At 47.6% G+C, this 18,816-nt stretch overlaps 1 protein-coding gene across 1 annotated transcript in view; it reads right to left on the bottom strand.

The window, feature by feature from the left end:
- LOC144108535 (ATP-binding cassette sub-family C member 3-like) overlaps nucleotides 1–18,816 on the bottom strand; it is a 104,136-nt gene that overhangs the window by 35,549 nt on the left and 49,771 nt on the right. The window contains exons 10-11 of the mRNA XM_077641748.1: nucleotides 9,678–9,876; nucleotides 4,661–4,971 (exon numbers count right to left, since the gene is read on the bottom strand). Coding sequence (XP_077497874.1) covers nucleotides 4,661–4,971; nucleotides 9,678–9,876 — 510 coding nt within the window. The remainder of the gene's footprint in view (nucleotides 1–4,660; nucleotides 4,972–9,677; nucleotides 9,877–18,816) is intronic.

Raw genomic sequence — 18,816 nt, 5'->3', positions numbered from 1 at the left:
GCTCAAGCACTCCCGAGGCAAGTAAAGTGAGAATGAGGAAACTCACTCCGTTGTCGGGCTGTCGGTCATGGCACTTGTTTCGTGGGAGCAGCAGGTCACGTCCTCCAGGCCGATGAAGTCGCCAGCCACAGATGCCGCCGAAGTCGCCGCGCTCCGCTCCGTCGGTCCGCTTCCTCGCTGTCAGCACTGACGTGGAGCCTAGACTCCGAGACCTCGCCTGGACTTTGGTCCCCGGGGCTTCTCCCCAAGATTTTGTGCTCCGTCAATCTTCAGGAAGGTACTGCCTCCGACCGCTCTGCAGGAAGCCGCTCAGACGATCCTGGTCACGGCACCAGTTAAACTCCTCTGCCCTCCTCAGGATGGGGACGTCTTTTAGCAGTACGAAATAGTACTTCAGGTCTTCGTCCGGCGACACGTTGCCGGTTGGGGCAGCAATTCCAACTTCTTAGAACAAAACTTATTTATTAAAGACGGGACCGAAATACAAGGCAGTGATGACAAGCCAGTTTAAAGAAAAGGCTGTTTAAAGAAAGGCTGTTTAAAAAAAGGCTGTTTAAAAATGGCTGTTTAAAAAAAGGCCCTAAAAAAAAAGGCTGTTAAAAACGGCCGAGCTTGAGACTCGGCGCGCTCCTCCCAAGTCGTCGTTTCCCGCGGGTTTTAAACCCTTCGATACTTGGGCGGAGCTTTACCAAACCAGCTCTCGCCCAATCTGAACCAATAGCCATGCAATGTACAAGTGGGCGGAGCCCAGTGGACCCCGCTCTTCCTGGAACGTGCAGGGCGCGTGACTCCGCGTACGCAGCTCGCTGCATGCACATTCCATCGATTGCCACGCATCGGATTGACAGCTAAGGAATGTCTTCCGCGGGACATGATCGCTCCTGGTAACAGGTGCGGGGGGGGGGGGGGGCATTGTCCCCGTGGGCTGTCGCGAGCCCAGTGGAATGCGCAGCTCGCTGCATGCGCATTCGATGCACCGGTTGCCACGCGTCGGGGCAGAAAGGATTAGTGCCGCCTTTCACCCAAAGCGCGGGCGACACGCCTCGACGTACATTCCTCGATTCCCCCTCGGGCATGACCGCTCCTGGTAACAGGTGCGGGGGGGGGGGGGTCCCATCGGCCCTGTGGGCTTCCACTTAACACATATCATACGCTGAAATGTGTGCATATAAATGCTGAATATGCCCAAAAGAAGGCATTCTTCAGAACTATTTAGTCAATTTCATTTACATTTTTCTATTATCATGTTCAGTTAAACATGGAGCAGTAACGAGAGTGAGGTCTTCAGAATGCGAGGATATAATACCCGTTATATCAATCGATCTTCGGGTCGTGGAGGCGGTGTCACAGTTCTAAGTCTAGAAAAATTAGATTGCGAACTGCTAAATTCATTCAGCGTTGTCACTTCCCATTCTGAAGTGTTATCTCGAATTGCAGAAAACGTATTTTGCTCGGTCTCTTATCGGCCGCCAAGTGGGCATATCACAGCCATTTTTGATATTTACGAAGGCTTCCTTTCGCTTATTGTAGAGAACAGATTTGTGTTGGTGGCTGCAGGTGAATGTAACATTGATATAGGAATTAATACATCGATAAATACAAATTTTCAAAATCTTCTGCTGTCAAATGGGTTTGGTAAAGTTATTGATCAACAAGAATAACGTCTAAATGTCAGTCAGTGTTGGATCTTTTTGCGCAACATTTTCATCGCTGGAAGTAAAAGCTGGCGTTTTATCATGTTCTATTAGTGACCACCTTCCTGTGTTTTGTTGCTTATGTGCTGTGAGTGTTCCAAAACGTTCTTCTGTCGAAAACTTTTACCAGCCGGAAGGTAACACGCTTGTTTACGCATTTTGTAAGGAGCGGCTTCATGTGGACTGGTGCGAAGTTCTTAATAAAAAATGATGTTGACAGTGCCTAGAAAGCAATTTTAGATGTTTTTAAAAGCTTGTACCAAGTTCATTTTCCTGTTAAAAGACACCAAAGAAATAGAAAAACTTTGAAAACAATGGGAAACACTAACTTTATCAAGAAATGAAAACCAAAGAAAGGATCGACAAAAAATTTCTTGACAATCGTAATCTTGACTTGTCCACTTCCTAACAGTATCGAAATAAACGAACAGTACGATTGCCCATCCTTAACCTGCAGATTCAATCTCAGAGAGATAACAAATGACATTAGGAACATGCCTGTAATGTGATAAATTTCTTTAAAACTAACGATATCAACACTAAATCAGTTTATTTGGCATTTGGAATCGTAACTGCAGCGTTCAGCAAAAATATTATCGTTGATAATCAAGTCGTGGATGTAGTGCCTAGAGTAAAACTCTAGGTGAACATTTAAAAAAATAACATGAAGAATCAACGAAAGATTGCACTTCTCGGTAAAGCAATTTTTGAACGACGCTGCTGCGGTACTCGAACCGCATTGCCGCAGTGCCGAACGCAGTGCCGAACGGAGGTGACTCGCGGTTTCGGCTTGGGCAGCGCGCAGTGCTAAGTCGCCCCTGAGCCTTGCCGTGTTCGATCAACGCTCTTCTTTTCTGTACTCTTCACGCTGCCGCCTTTCCCTCCTTCTCCGCTTTTCTTGTAGCGCTCTCTTTGCATCCGCCGTAGTGGGAGAGAGCCCGAGGCAATCGGCGCAGGCTCCGTGGCTGCAAACCGTCTCAAGGCAGCGCCATCTCTGGCGAGCAGTATATATCTTATCGGTGACGTCATCGGAGAGCTGACGACGGCGCCCGCTACTTTTCGATACTTACCACGCTGCAGCCTTTTCCTCTTTCTCGGCTGCCCTCGATGGACTCTCTTTTTGCTATCGCCCTCTTTCCACGTGCGCTGCGCTCTGCGTTCGCTCTCTTTTATTCTCCAATGCGCTTGTTCACTCGGTTACGCCGAGGCCAACGCCGAGGCACGCCACTCAACGCAGGTGTCAGCGAAGAAGTCGCCGGATTCTTCTCGATTAAAAGCAAACTGGTTTATTTGAGCTTACGGATACAAGAGTAAACGAACTTGTTCATTAATACGTAGTAGGTTCGAAGGATCTGCAGAGCTGGGAGGACCGTGCTGACGCGTCTCGTTTCGTCGGCGTCTCTCGTTCGTCTCCCCGGGAAAATGCTCTCGGTCGAAGTTTGGAATCTCGCAGCGCGCCTGTCGACGGCTCACGTTACGTCGTTGTTCTTCGCTTGCGTGATGCCGAGGCTTGGGAGATTTAGGAGTTCGGAGCACGGGCGCGGGCAGCCCTCGTGAACGCGTGGCTTATGTGGCGCGGAGTCGAATGTCTTGGGCCACGGGGTCTGTGTTTAGACAGAATTCAGAATGGATGTGCAGCCGATCCCCAGTCAGCGTGGCTCGAAAGCAGTCCCCCCCCCAGGCGTCGTTCCGCTCGGCGCTCACCTCGTGAGCCGGAAAGGGAGCCGGATGAGGGACGCCTCGGGGTCGCTGCGAAGGAGCGTTAAGTGTCTTGTGCTGGCGTGTTGGGTCCGCGTGGCGTGTAAGTAATGCGACCGCTAACATAGGTACGGGCACCAAAGAGCTGCCCTCTAAAATAACGCAAAATATGCAACTCAAGGGCCATGTATCGAAAACATCTGGCGTATTGACCAAATTTAATTTTTTGTGCTCCTATATATCGCCAATGTTTAATTTCTCCAACACGAAGCCATTTTTCTCTTTTGCAGGTAAAACCAGCCACCATAATTTAAACCGAAGACATGTACTGCAAAACAAGAGTTGTTCGACACTTTGCTGGTAGGGAACCCCGCGCACACATACATGTTTTCTGAAATTTAGGTATATTTCTTGCCACAAACTTTAATAAATCACCCTTGCAAAACGATATACATAAGACCTGAGTTATCTTGACAACCTGCTCAAGTCAATGAGAAATCTGCCGCAGAATACGCAGGTTCACCCTTCGCGCTCATCTGATATTCTCGCTAACCCGTATCTTCTTATCGCCAGCAAATACTTCAGCTTTGTCTTGCCACTTTGATTATTTACCTAACTGGTCATAATCTTTGTGCTCATTATGTAAACGATAACGCGTATTAAGTTTTTTGTTTCACTGGAAAGACGTGCATATAAATTTGCATAATGATGATGTAGTGAATTTTTATGGCGCGAGGACATCTGCGGCCAAAGAGCGCCATTGCACAAGGTGTTTACCTTTGCTCAATGTGGCGTCAAAGACCCGTTTCCCAAGCATTTTACCCTGCATAAGCCGAGCACCAGGCCAGGGGAAGCTTGTACCCATTGTATCACCGGTGGGTGCGCGGCGGCACTGGTGATGGAACCCCGCACCTCCCGCATGCGAGGCAGATGCTCATACCACTAGGCCAACGCTGCAGTAAATTTGCATAATAATTCGTTTATAAATTACATATACGAATTTTCATTCCAAACAACTGCTGCCTACTCTGTAAAAGAAAGTTGAGTTCTGCCAATTAAAATAAATTTCAAACTTTTTTTCGAACCTCCTCCTGATTCAGAGCAAGTAACTGTGTTCACATAAAGTACCAGCACTTTCGACGTGATCGGCTGGCTGTGGGGAGGGCCACATCTTATACCAACATGAACAGGTCATATCTTGCCAAGAATGCGGTGCAATGATCACGACAGTTGGGCTTAAGATCTCTGCTCGCATCGCAACTACTCACCATCGCGAATCCTCCCAAGACAAGCAGCGCCGTAGTCACGGCAATCACGACCGGCGACTGAGTGGCGATGACGGCGACCTTGGCCAACGTAAGCAGTGTGTTCTGCACGGCCTGCTTGCCAGGCAAAAAGACTCGCGCGTCCACAAAGTCCATATCGGTCGTGAAGCGGTTCAGTATTCGTCCGCGAGGCGTCGCTTCGAAGAAAGAAACAGGGCTCCTCAGCACGCCACTCAGCATCTGGCTGTGCACGGACCGGGACATCTCTCGTGCCGTGAAGCCCAGCAGTACGCCGCCAAGAATGCGGAAGAAAACTGCGGGAAAAAAGAATACGTTCGAGAAAAATGCTTCACTTAAAACATCCGAATGAAGCAGTGAGCCAACATGGAAAGCAGGAAGTACCTGCACGTACATATGTAAAGAAGTGCACCTAAAAGCATGATAATGGGCCAAAACACGAGAGGTGTACCACATATTTCACCTCCTGATCTGTGACCCCAATAATAACTGTTGAAATTGAAAGATTCTACAATGAAAAGAAAGTTTGGTCAGCCCGCTTTTAGGGGATTCTTGCATTTTGCACGTGGCTCCACTGAAACTGAAGCAGTCACAAGCAAAATGTCGGCTACACGAATGTACGGTTAGAACAGCATAGAATTTTTACGGCGGAAGTTGTACATTCGTAACTACATGTTAGCCTTACATGTTTTAAAGAGTGCTTGTGCAAAAGTTGTCATCTAATTGATTTTTGACCTGTTTTGCTGCGAAGTTTTTCCCATTTTGTTCCGCTGCCAGTGCACCTGCCGCCGTGGCAGCATAATGGTGCCAAATAAATCAGCACATAGAATCGCTCTCCTATGCTGCCATGGGCAGCTTTGAGCAGCATTACACACACGTAGGTGAAACGACGGCCAAAACTGTCGTACATGTCACTAAGGCCAATAAAAGTGCCGGCCCGGGTACTGTTCCCAACATGCTGTTTAAAAGCTCTTCAGAATGTGTACACTGCATCTAACGATAATATATCAGTCGTCGCTCGACTCTAGAGCTATCTCACCGATTCGCAAGGGAGATATTTTACTCTTCAGAAATCGTGTAACACGCAAATTAGTTCAAACAACTAACCAGTTTTATTTATCTTTATGAGCTGGAAACAGCGGCAATAGATAATTCACAAACACACTGCCCAATACTTAAACAACAAGGATATCATCTAACAGCATCTGCATGGCTTCCGCGCCGGTTTTTTTTGCTGTAAGCCTGTTATTCGATTTCACTCTCGGTGTTTCCTCCTCAGTTACTAATCGTGAACAGTCTGACGTAGTTTTCGTTGACTATTCTAAATATACTGGCCAGGTACGCCCAAAAAATTTCTACCTAACTTTACGCTTTTTAAAGGTCTATATTTTGATAAGATAATTGGCCAAATAAATATGATAATAATAAATTAATAACATAATAACAATCCACGAAGTTTTGAAGAAAAGGGCTAGTCTACGGCGTATTTGTCAACTTCATCCGAGCTTTTTAATTTATTATTCATGAGCAGTTTTTCTCTAAACTACACAGGGCTTTCGCAGCACTCCCACTCGTAACATCTTACCTCCAATACCATTTCCCGTGGAAAAGGAACAATTTTCCACGATGAACCAACACGCCCAACACAACGTTTTATTGAACTCCACTTGCACTATGTTACGATAAGTAACACCAATTAATGACTGGGACAAATTACAGCTGACGTTTCCCGGGGCGAAATTCTGGGCCTCCTTTTTATTTTTATCTTACTAGCATTCTTATCTTATGTGAAATTGATATATATATATATATATATATATATATATATATATATATATATATATATATATATATATATATATATATATATATATATATATATATATATATATATATATATATATATATATATATATATATATATATGACATTCTGGTGCACAAGGGGTCAGTTCGTACAACCGTTTATAGAAAACCAACCGACTCACAAAAATATCTTCATTTTCAAAGCGCCCATCCCTGTCACTGCAAAACCAGCATCCCTTATTCGCAGGCCCATCGTTTTCGAAGAATCTGCTCTAACGACCTAGACTTTCATGAAAACTCCGAACACATGCGCAACGTGCTCTTAACACAGCGCTATCTACGTTCCCTTATTGATGACGCCATAAGCAGAGCTTCAAATCTTAACCGTAGTCAAATACTCCAGGGGCACCGAATAGATAACCGAAATGATTACACTACAAACCTTATCCTCACATTTAACAGTAACACACCGAACATAAACAGAATTCTTAATAAGCACTTCAACATTCTCCAGCAAAGTCAACGACTGTCGAAAATATTTACATGCGCACCCCGCGTGATTTACAGGCGTGCTAAAAACATTCAGAACCATCTAGTCCACTCCAAGGAACACAAAACCCCAAAATATGGATGCCAGCCCTGTGGTAAAGGTCGCTGCAAAGTTTCCAAGCACATGCAGACTACGTGTTCCGCAACTAGTACGAGGTCAGTTTTCCAGCATCCAATCAACGGTAACTTTGACTGCGACTCATCAAACATTATTTACCTTCTTGAATGCACTGTGTGTAACCACCAATACATAGGACAGACGAACACTGCATTCCGCATTCGATTTAACAATCACCGCGCACACGCCAAGTCTCTCCCAAACCTTCCCCTATCCAAGCATGTAAACGCAGAAGGACACCCATTTGACCAACTAAAAGTAACAATTATTCAAGGGGGCTTCAAAAACAGGCGAGAACGTGAACAACGTGAATCCTATTTTATCCACAGGTTTAATACTATTCAAGAAGGTCTTAACGAAAAGCCTGGTACCCTTTCTTTTATTCACGACCTCCAAACAACATAATACTACACTTCTCGTTAATTGGCTAACTCAGATATACCTTTTATAACTCCTAGTGTATATCTCAGGCAATCATACCCCTCCCTACTTACACTAACCTGCCTCGTGCAGTATTGATAAGCTTTTGACGTTCTTTCCTTACATTTTCCGACAATTTGAAATCTTTGCACACAGCTAGCCCAGCCCTCCTCCCCTACAAACAAGTATTCCCGGCGAGGTCGGTTCAATGACCCGCCCAGGGAGGGGTGCACCGTTCAGTGAAACCCAGACCCCGTGAGTAAGTTCTTAGACATGTGCTCGTTAACGTACCCCACTCCTTCCTTAACGTTCTAGCCCTCGGCTCAGCGGAAACTAGTGAGACCCCCAAAAGGCGCCTGGTTTGGCCTGTTCGTCCCTGCCAGTGTCATTTGCGCAGCGGCTCCTCTTTGGCCACGCATCTGCAGCGGCGCCCTTTGTGTTTGTGCATTTTGTTTGTGTGTTTTGTTTGCACGTTTTGCTTTCGTACGCCTGTGGTTGCCGTGCTGCCCATGTCCCCCGCACCGTCTTCCTCTCCCTTTCTCTTGTTTCGCCATCTCCTTTTGTACCCCACCCTTCCTTACTATACTAGTTTTTCCCCTTTTTTTCTTTTATTTCTATTTTTTGCTTCCTCACCAATATTGTCCCTGTCTGCTCCCCGCACCCCCATCTTTATTTTTGATTTTTTTTTCAATTTTTTGAACTGTTGTTGCTATTTGCGTGTTCAACTCCTTTCTCCCTCCTCTTGAGCTCACAAACTTAAAACGTCCATCTGACGCGAGACCACTACAGTCCTGAAGAAGACCGCACCGCGGTCGAAACGTTGATAAATAAAAGTGTCTTTGTAGAAGCGCCCACTTCTCTTATATATATATATATATATATATATATATATATATGCAGACGATACAATTCCACTACTCTCATCAAACTTAGTTCCGAACTTAATTAACAATGCAAAGTGCTTTTAAGCCGGAAAATTACATTTGTTAGCAAACGGTGAAACAATAATGCAGCTAAAAGAAAAGTTATATTTTGGGCATAAAAATAAATTTCTGAAAGTGTTGCCAAAAGTGCAAATCTTCATGCCAAATCTCGAACAACTGGTTTTGTAGGAAACATTCATGTGCCCAGTTTAAATTTTGAGGTTGAGTTGAGCTGGAATAACCATGTAAACGCTGTAATAACTAACCCTTATCGCGAGACAGAAAGTACAAACCGACATAGCTGCCTACTTGCGAGATAAGCAAAATTTCTGCTGTATAATCTATTTCTATGGCAATCGAATCGCTATGGCAATCGAACCGCTACAATTCTCTTATATGTTATACGTAGCCAGAATCTTTTCGCACACACAGTTCAGCTTCTGGCCTAGAATAGTATTGCTAAAATCTCATTTTCACCACCTAAATCTGCTTGGCATATACAGAAGTGAAATTAATAAGCGCACCAAACACCTCCGCCACTTTGCAGACCGTCATATTAATGTTCAACTATTTAACAGGAGGCACCCTGAGCTCACGTAAGTTGAAGCGCGTTGTCACACATATGGTACAGAAATATAAGCAACACATTACCACATGTACTAAATACACTCAATTGGCAATAAGATTTGAAAGCTTCGCTCAAATCACTTGAAACGTATTCTATTGCTGTAACTGAAGTATAATTCCTCCTTGGCTCATATTACTTCTCTGTGCTACTGTGTGACTACATTCCTGCATTGCCAATTGCTGCGCCCCGCTCTGAGTCGATGGGATTCTCAAATACTGCTTTTTTAGAGTTGTGATGTTACGCGTTTTCTATTTGATTTTCTTATTTTCCTGCATTGCCACCTGTTGCTCTGCACCATTTTTTGGGTCTATGAACTTGTCAAACTGCTAACGCTGCCTTAATCCTGGGCCCTCCCTAAATAAAAAAGGCAAAAGAAACTCAACTCACTTGGAGATTAGCGACGAAGCACGAAGTTGACAGTGAACACTTTAAAAGGCGCTCGGCAAGCGCTACATGAAGCTTTTCAGAAGTACTATGTGCTTGAATGTGCTGCAGGTTTTCAGAAGGACAAAAGACAGCTATTCCTTCTACTTAATGCGCAACTAGCAAGAATGCTTACCGTCAAAAAGGCACAGCCCCAACAACACCTGAACCCAGGGTGCGTATGTCTGCTGTGTTGATGCTGTGGCGTCGGTCCACATCTTGATCCACACCTGCTGGCAGCCCAACCCTGCGGCTGCTACGGCAAACGCTGCCACGGCCAGCGGACCGCGCCAACTACCAAGCTTCAGGAGTGCACACAGAAGCTGCCATGAAGTCTGCGCGAGATACAGTGGCATGAAACACGCTGCATGAGCGCTGGCTCTATTAGCACTGGTTGTAAGCATGGGTTGCACGAACCTCATATATATATTGTAACGGGGGGTTTGTTACGAGGTACTGGGGCGACGGGAACGGCAACGGCAGCAGTCTAGGATCAGATCGGCAAAAGACACACAAGCGTAGCGCTGGCAAAAACTCTCGAGAACACTGTCACCTCGTCTTCGTCTTTTCAAATCATCAGACGCATCTTCTTCTTTAGCCTTACAATATATATATATATATATATATATATATATATATATATGCGTGTGTGTGTATGTATGTAGATATGTATGTATGCATAGTCGCAGTCGGCGTTGCTCAATGGGCCAGTGAAAACTTGCACCATGAAACGGTCACTTGTGCGATTATCTAGGTTTACTTACCAACAGTTTCGGGCGGTTCACCATCCATCATCACTTCATGAAGGGCTGTCCACAGTATGATACTCTTGGTAAATAAACCTAGATAATCGTACCAGTTGTGAGCGTTTCATTCTGCATGCACATATATATGATTCCACTACTCAATCGATCATTGCAACTGACTGCATCACTCGATACACCTAGGCCAAAGCCTTACCTCGCGGCACACCGTCCGAGGCTGTAGAGTTCTCCATGAATCAGATCGTATTTCAGCACGGCGCCTGGACCTACGTCATTACGGACAGAAGGACCGCCTTTATTTCCCAGATGATGGCCGAAATTTTTAAAATCAGCGGTACGAACCATCGTAAATCTAGTTCTTACCACCCGCATGCAAACAGCCTGACAAATAGGCTTATTAAGACCATGGCGGACCTGCTAGCGATGTACTATCGGGGAAAAAAGCGGTATACTCTATGCAGCGGAGGTCGGAGCAACAGATAACTGCATTGCAATGCCATCTAAAGCACAGAATATTGAAACGAGCTAAGGGACATGCCTGCAGATAGTAAGGGCTCCCATTGGCTGCCTCGATCCCAGATGCCGCCTATAGATGGCGTTACGATGCAGTTTTCCGTTGCTCCTGCTCCCGGTGCGTGGAACATACCACTTTTGTCCCCGATTGTACGTCGATGTCCAACACAGGACTTGGAACATAATGCTGCCGTACGTGACATTCGCCTTGAAAACAGCAGTTCAAGAGTCGACCCGCTTCACATCGTTTCGCCTCCTCTACGGCAGGGAGGTTCAGATGATGCTCAACGCAATGCTTCCTTGCGCAACCGATGACCAACTTTCTGCTGACACGTAGCCCATTTGCACAAGAAGCCGAGCAATCTAGTCAGCTAGCACGAATTCACATCGCACAGCAACAATGTAAAAACTCGCGCCGGTAAAACCTCCGGCACAGGCAAGACTTATACAATCCTTGCGACCACGTTTGGATGTGGATACCTTTTGACAGCGAGGTTTGTCGGAAAAACTCATTTGTCGTTAGTTCAGTTTGTGTAAAGTCCTGCGGCGCGTAAGAGCCGTTAATTACGAGATACTACCGGACGCGGCAGTTTCCCCGCAGAGGAGACGTCCACTACCACATCCCGAGATCGTCCATGTTTTACGCATGAAGCCTTATTTTGCACGGTGACCCCCCAGATTTTTCGAACATTTATTGTGTGCGCATGTTCTTTTTTAAGACGGAAGGAATGCCAGGTGGCGCTCAGGCAAAAAGACAGTGATACTGGTGGCGCTCAGATTGAAGGACGCTGAAGTTCGCTGTCTCGCTCGTCTCTGTCTTGCTACAAACACCGTAACAATATACAACCTTTGTCCGTAAGGTTTCTTCTCTAGAAATGATTACCCAGAGCAAACGTCGGTGCTAGGGTGCCTCGATGCGCGCGCCCCCGCTTAGGGTGGAGTCACCCTTTGAACCACTCGACGCCGCCTAAACCGACTAAATATGACTAAATATCATGCCGCCTTGGACACACTGCGTATGGCAATAGACACGATCAGAAAACTAATAATTGGCACTGGATTTCAGTGGAAGCCATCGCAAGCAGGGGTCTTAATTGCAGCAACGGCTGTCCTTCGCCTTCAAGAAGTGCTTCTTGGCAATGAAAGGTATGAATTCCTTCTAACGAGCAAGCTGTTGCAAGACTGTCTAGAAACCTTTTTTCTGTGGTGCGGCTCATGAAGCCAGTGCCCACTGCGTACGACTTGAAGTGTGCACTTCGACTCATCAGCGCCAGCCACTTTCTTCATACTTTCAGGTCGACAAGTTACGAACTTGATGACCGTGAATACCTTGTCGATCTGCTTACACACCCCAAGAAGGAAGGTAAAGAAAACGAAGTCGATGAAATAAATGATTCGGAAATTCTGTTTCTTTGAAGAGCTCACGTCAACCGAGTGGCGTATCTTGATTTACCTTGGCGGTTTTATTTTGAAAGGAATTCTAAAATTCAAAACTTGTGGGCAATGCAAGGCTGCTCTCCTTGGCAACACTGACGATGAGTATGCTTCCCTCACTGCATTCAAGGAATACGTCAGGGATGGACAAAACCTCATATATCCCAGCAAGGATGTAATGAAAACACTGAAAAACTATGAGGAGCATTTTACAGCCGTCAATTCATGGTGTACCGGCACATTTTTCACAATGAAGTCGCCACTTCGTTCTTTGGTCGCATATGTTGAAGAGATAGACAAGCCCTCTGTGAAGACTTGTGTGGCTCACAAAGAGCGAATAAGAAAAATGTTGACTGCTGCGTAGGCCACAGTGAGGCTCCGAATTCATCTTCGCCAAATTCCGAGCCCTCATTTTGTGGCCACGGAAGCTAAACTTGTGCTGGAGTCAGCCTTGTGTAACCGAGACATAATATGATGTTCCGCGAAAGTTTAGCTTCGAAACCTGAATTCTGCATCTATGTATATATGCCGGCACAACTGTTTTGTCGATTACAGTAATCTATTTAACACAGATGTCTGCTTTGAAAAAGGCCCATAATGTTCACGTTCCCATTAACAGAAATACCGGTAGCTTTATTGTGTTTTCATAACCACTGAATAAATGATTTCAAGTTTGCTTGGGTAACAGTTTGTGTTCATCTAGGTATACCGAGATGAACAGGCAAGTGCTTATATTTTATTACCTTTGTAGATAACCGTTGTTTCTTCAAAACTTGCGAAACCAAGACGCTGTGTCATTGACCGCGTCTGCTCACTTTCTTACCCATCCATTGCACTCACTTGTATTGGGACATTTATAGCTAAAATTTTAAAAAGGAACGCCAAAGAAGCTTAGACAGAAATCACCCCTCGCGTTTGAGCAATCTATTAAACTTGTTAGTTTGAAATTAACTACGAAAGAAGTTAGCAGAATTAAATAATTTCATTTGAGGGAGGTGTGCTCTAAAATAAAATTTCGAACTCCCTCCACGTAGTATTTTGTGTCATTTTTCTAGCGTTCTGTTTGCCCGGAGATTAAACAAGCGTATGAAGGACAGCACCAATGGGTCTGCCAATACCCGCGGTGGTATGCACAATATGCCTTGACATAGCCGTAATCGAGATTTAACTTATCTTGAAAGCGGCTCAAAACTTTTTATTGCATGCTCCTCTGCTTAGTAACGGTTCCCTTCATTCTAATCTATCGCAAAACTCGTTAAATAAACTTTTTAGATATTTTTTCTCTCCTTCTCTAGGAAGATGGCAGCTTGACGCGAGTAAGCTAGCTGACGACAAAAATTTATGTTGGGGTTGAGTGCTGTTTAGACGCACCGACGGGGTCAGTGCAAAATTAGAGATAGGTTTTGAACTGTAGCGACAGATTCGAGAGAAGCTTCACTGACATAATTGGCACATATCTTGCATACCCGCTTTCCTTGACACCGTCGATGCCTTGATGTTGCCTGCTTGTCCCGTTTTTAAAAGCAGAAGGCTCTCCAACAAAATTTAGTATTCTATTCTCATGTAAAACAGAAGCGCACCACAAGACTCCTTATTTTTCTTATTTTAAGCGCCCGCGGCAAGCGAGAAGCGAGCAGCCCTTCCCCCACGAGAACGAAACCTGCGTGCCGCGGGAGCGAGAATGGCGGCCGCCGTAGCAGACGACGCAGATGTCCTCACCCCATGGAAGAAAAAAATCTTTTTTTCCCTCCATGCCTCACCCTGAGCGGGGGCGCGCGCATCTAGGCACCCTAGCCGGTGCTAGTGTTCCTGTATATGCTCCCGCAGGGAGGAGCATATACAGGAACACTAGTCGGTGCGTATGTGTAGCGCCATCTTTTCGGGCCAACCTGAGCTATTTATGTTAATTGCTATGGCAGCCGCTAATATATGTAGAAAATTACGTTGTCACAATAGTCGTCTGAACATTCTACTGTGAGGGAATGTGGACAGGTCGACGTCCACCTCGAACAGCGTGTAAACATCAAATTCTGTGCGAAGCTTGGCAAAACAGCCGCACAGACGTATGAGCTCCTTCGTGGCGCTTATGGCTACGAGACATTATCGCGGGCGCGAGTTTTCGAGTGGTACAAGAGGGCCGTTTCGGGGAGAACGTCGGTTGAAGACTACACACGGCAGGGGCGGCCGTCAACCTCGCGGAGTGAATACAACGCGGCTCGGATAAGGGAAATCGTACAGCAATACCGCGCCATTACAGTCCACATGCTACTAGATGCTCTCGACATTAGTAAGACAACATGCCACCAAATTTTGTTTGAAAACTTGGGGAAACGAAAGATGAATGCTAGACTTGTGCTGCACTCCCTCACAAAGGACCAGAATGACACGTGGGCATCAGTGAGCGCTGATTTTTTTTCTCCGAGGGAGAGAAGGATGCTGCATTCGTCGACAGCATGATTGCTACAGACGAAACATGGTGTTTTCAACACGATCCTCAAACAAAGAGGCAGAGCTCCGAACGGCTCTCGACAAGCTCTTCGGCGTCGGAAAAGGTGCGGCGAAAGAAGAAAACAAAGACGATGCTGATAGCTTTTTCGATGCCAGAGGTGTCATACACCACAAGTTCGTCCCACAAGGGAAGACAATGAATCAGCAGTTTTATATCCGTGTGCTCCAAAACCGGCGTGATGCACTGCGATGCCATCGCCCTGACTTATCGGCATCTGGACAATAGAGCCTTCTCCACGATAACGCAAGGCCGCACACTGCTCTCAGCATAACAATATTCCTCGCCAAGCAAAGCATTACTGTACTTCCTCAACGACCATACTCGCCTGACCTCTCCTCATGCGATTTTTTCCTCTTTCCTGGTGTCAAGAGAGCCCTAAAAGGTCGTTGGATGGGGAGCTTGCAGGCCATTCAAGACGCCACGACAAAGGAGCTGACAGCCCTGTCAAAAGAAGCGTTTTCCAACTGTTTCCAAGACCTCAAGAAGCGTTGGAAGTTGTGCATAGACTGCAAGGGAGACTACTTCGAAGGGAAGCTGCACAAATAATTTAAATGTTAAACGCATTTTTTAATGGACTCAGTCTCGGAACTTTACGGACAAAGCTTATATATTGTAACGGGGGGTTTGTTACGAGGTACTGGGGCGACGGGAACGGCAACGGCAGCAGTCTGGGATCAGATCGGCAAAAGACACACAAGCGTAGCGCTGGCAAAAACTCTCGAGAACACTGTCACCTCGTCTTCGTCTTTTCAAATCATCCGACGCATCTTCTTCTTTAGCCTTACAATCACCCCGGGGACAAGAGGAGCCATCCTGGCGACTTAGGATGATGGCAAGACGGCGGGGTCGTAGTAGGGCTTGAGGCGCTGGACATGAACGGTCTCCCGTCCTCGGCGGCGGAGATCAGGAGACGGCGTGAGGGGTTCCACGATATAATTAACCGGAGAGGTGCGCTCCAGCACACGGTAGGGACCATGGTACTTCGCAAGAAATTTTGAGGAGAGACCGGGAGTTCCTGAAGGGATCCAGAGCCACACAAGTGCACCAGAAGTGTAGTTCGGTGGGGTTTGGTCTTGGTCGAGGCGGGAGCGCTGGCGATGCTGGGTGTCAGTGGTGAGTGACCGGGCAATTTGGCGGCAGGCATCGGCGTGTTGCGCGGCGTCGGAAACAGGCCGATATTCGGATTCATCAGGGCGGTAAGGGAGGATAGTGTCGATAGTAGCAGAGGGTTGGCGGCCGTAAAGTAGGAAGAAAGGAGAGAATCCGGTGGTAGACTGCGTAGCGGTATTGTACGCATAAGTAACGTACGGAAGGACGAGATCCCAATTCGTGTGGTCAGAAGCGACGTACTTGGAGAGCATGTCTCCGAGTGTGCGGTTAAATCGCTCAGTGAGGCCATTGGTCTGCGGATGATAGGCGGTGGTAGTTCGGTGAATCGTGCTGCACTCTTTGAGAAGCGCCTTCACCACCTCAGATAAGAACACGCGGCCTCGGTCACTGAGCAGTTCACGAGGTGCACCGTGGCGAAGGATGAATCGGTGCAAAATGAAGGAGGCGACGTCCGTCGCTGTGGCAGCCGGAAGGGCAGCAGTTTCGGCATATCGTGTAAGGTGATCCACCGCTACTATAGCCCAACGGTTGCCGTCTGCAGTGTATGGAAGCGGACCGTATAAATCAATGCCAACGCGGTCGAACGGGCGTGGAGGGCATGGTAACGGCTGCAGCTCAGCAGCAGAACGATGGGGAGGTGTCTTGCGACGTTGGCAGGGAATGCATGCGCGCACGTACTTCATGATAAAGGTGTACATTCCGCGCCAGTAGTAGCGCAGCCGTATGCGGGTGTAGGTCTTGAAAACGCCCGCGTGACCGCTGTGGGGGGCAGCATGGAAGTATGCGCATATCTCCGAGCGTAAGTGACGTGGAATAACGAGCAGCCACTTGCGACCTTCGGAGTTGTAGTTACGGCGATAAAGTAAGGTGTCACGGATCGCAAAATGGGCAGCTTGGCGGCGGAGCGCACGTGACGGTGAAGCAGCCGTCGGGTTGGCGAGAAAGTCGAGAAGAGAAGCGATCCAGGGATCCATGCGTTGCGCTGAAGGCATGTCGCTGAGGCGAAGCAAGGGCAGAGAAGCGTCGGAGGTGGAAAGGCTGGCGATCTCGGCTGGAAGGGGGCAGCGTGACAGTGCATCGGCGTCTTGATGCTTGCGGCCGGTGCGATACACGACGCGGATATCATATTCTTGCAAGCGAAGGGCCCACCTAGCGAGGCGGCCGGAGGGGTCTTTCAGGTTGCAAAGCCAACAGAGCGCATGGTGGTCGGTCACAACGTCAAAAGGGCGCCCATAAATGTACGGTCGAAACTTCGCGAGGGCCCATACAATCGCCAAACACTCTTTTTCAGTTACGGAGTAGTTGCGTTCTGCTGGTGTGAGTGTGCGGCTAGCATAAGCAACGACGTATTCGTCAAAGCCAAGTTTTCGTTGGGCGAGGACAGCGCCGAGGCCAACACCGCTGGCGTCCGTGTGCACTTCGGTAGGAGCGGCCGAGTCGAAATGGCGCAGAATGGGCGGCGCCGTGAGGAGACGGCGCAAGGTGGTGTATGCGTCGTCGCACGCTGGAGACCACAGTGATAAATCCGCACTTCCAGACAGCAGTTGAGTCAAAGGCGCAGCAATGGACGCAAAGTTGCGAATAAACCGGCGGAAATATGAGCACAAACCCAGGAAGCTGCGCAGGTCTTTGATGGAGGTAGGTTTGGGAAAGTCAACCACAGCACGAAGTTTCGCTGGGTCGGGACTGACGCCCTGCTTAGAGACAACATGACCTAAGATGGTTAATTGACGAGCGGCAAAACGGCATTTTTTTAAGTTCAGCTGCAGGCCGGCGTCAGAGAGGAAGGTCAAGACGTGCTTCAAACGGGAGAGGTGGGTGTCAAAGTCCGGGGAAAAGACCACAATGTCGTCGAGGTAGCAAAGGCATGTCTTCCACTTAAGTCCGCTCAAAATGGTGTCCATCATCCTCTCAAAAGTCGCGGGGGCGTTACAAAGCCCGAAGGGCATCACCGTAAATTCATACAAGCCATCCGGTGTCACAAAGGCGGTTTTGGGGCGATCGGCTTCTTTCATAGGAACTTGCCAGTACCCGGAACGCAAATAAAGAGATGAAAAGAGTTCGGCCCCTTGCAAAGAGTCCAGAGCGTCGTCTATGCGCAGGAGGGGATAGACATCTTTGCGCGTAATCTTATTAAGGCGGCGGTAATCTACACAGAAGCGTATGGAGCCATCCTTCTTTTTGACGAGCACCACAGGCGACGCCCATGGGCTGCTTGAGGGCTGAATGACGCCGCTCTGGAGCATCTTGTCGACTTGGTCTTCAATAACTTGGCGCTCGGCGACAGACACACGATAGGGACGTTGTCGCAGCGGTGCGTGGTTACCTGTGTCGATGGCATGGGTGACAGTGGAAGTTTGGCCCAAGGAACTTTGATGTGAGTCAAATGATGAGCGAAACTGATTAAGTAAAGTGAGAAGCTGTGCCCTTTGCGGCGCTGGAAGGTTGTCGTCGATGGAGCGAAGGAATGCTTCGGTTGAGGAGGGATCGGGCGCAGCAGTAGGTGGGCTGAGTGCGGCTATGGAGAGGTGCGGCGCGTCGTCCGTCTCTTCGCGGATGAGCAGAGACGCGAATGGTTGTACCGTGCCGAGACATTCACCTAGGCGCAAGGCGTTGGGGAACGAGAATGGGTTAGACACGAACAGTACGGAGAGGCCAGCGGATATAGTCAGTACAGCGTATGGCAGAGGCAGACACTTGCGGTGCAGAAAGATAGGGGACGGAGTGAAGAGGACAGTGTCGTCGCGAAGAGGGCCGCAAGAGAGGGGTACGAGGACTGAAGAGCAGGGAGGCAGGTCAATGTCTTCGGCAACTAGGGCCTTAACACAGGCACCAGGAGGGGCAGTGTCCAAGGCAGCTTCGGGCAGGTGAGAGAACTCGACCTCAGCTCGATCACAATCGATGATAGCAGCATGGCGCGATAGGAAATCCCAGCCCAGGATAAC

This window comes from Amblyomma americanum, chromosome 10 (assembly GCF_052857255.1).
Source record: "Amblyomma americanum isolate KBUSLIRL-KWMA chromosome 10, ASM5285725v1, whole genome shotgun sequence".
Classification (NCBI taxonomy): Eukaryota; Metazoa; Arthropoda; class Arachnida; order Ixodida; family Ixodidae; genus Amblyomma; species Amblyomma americanum.
This window is presented reverse-complemented; position numbering and strand designations above follow the sequence as displayed.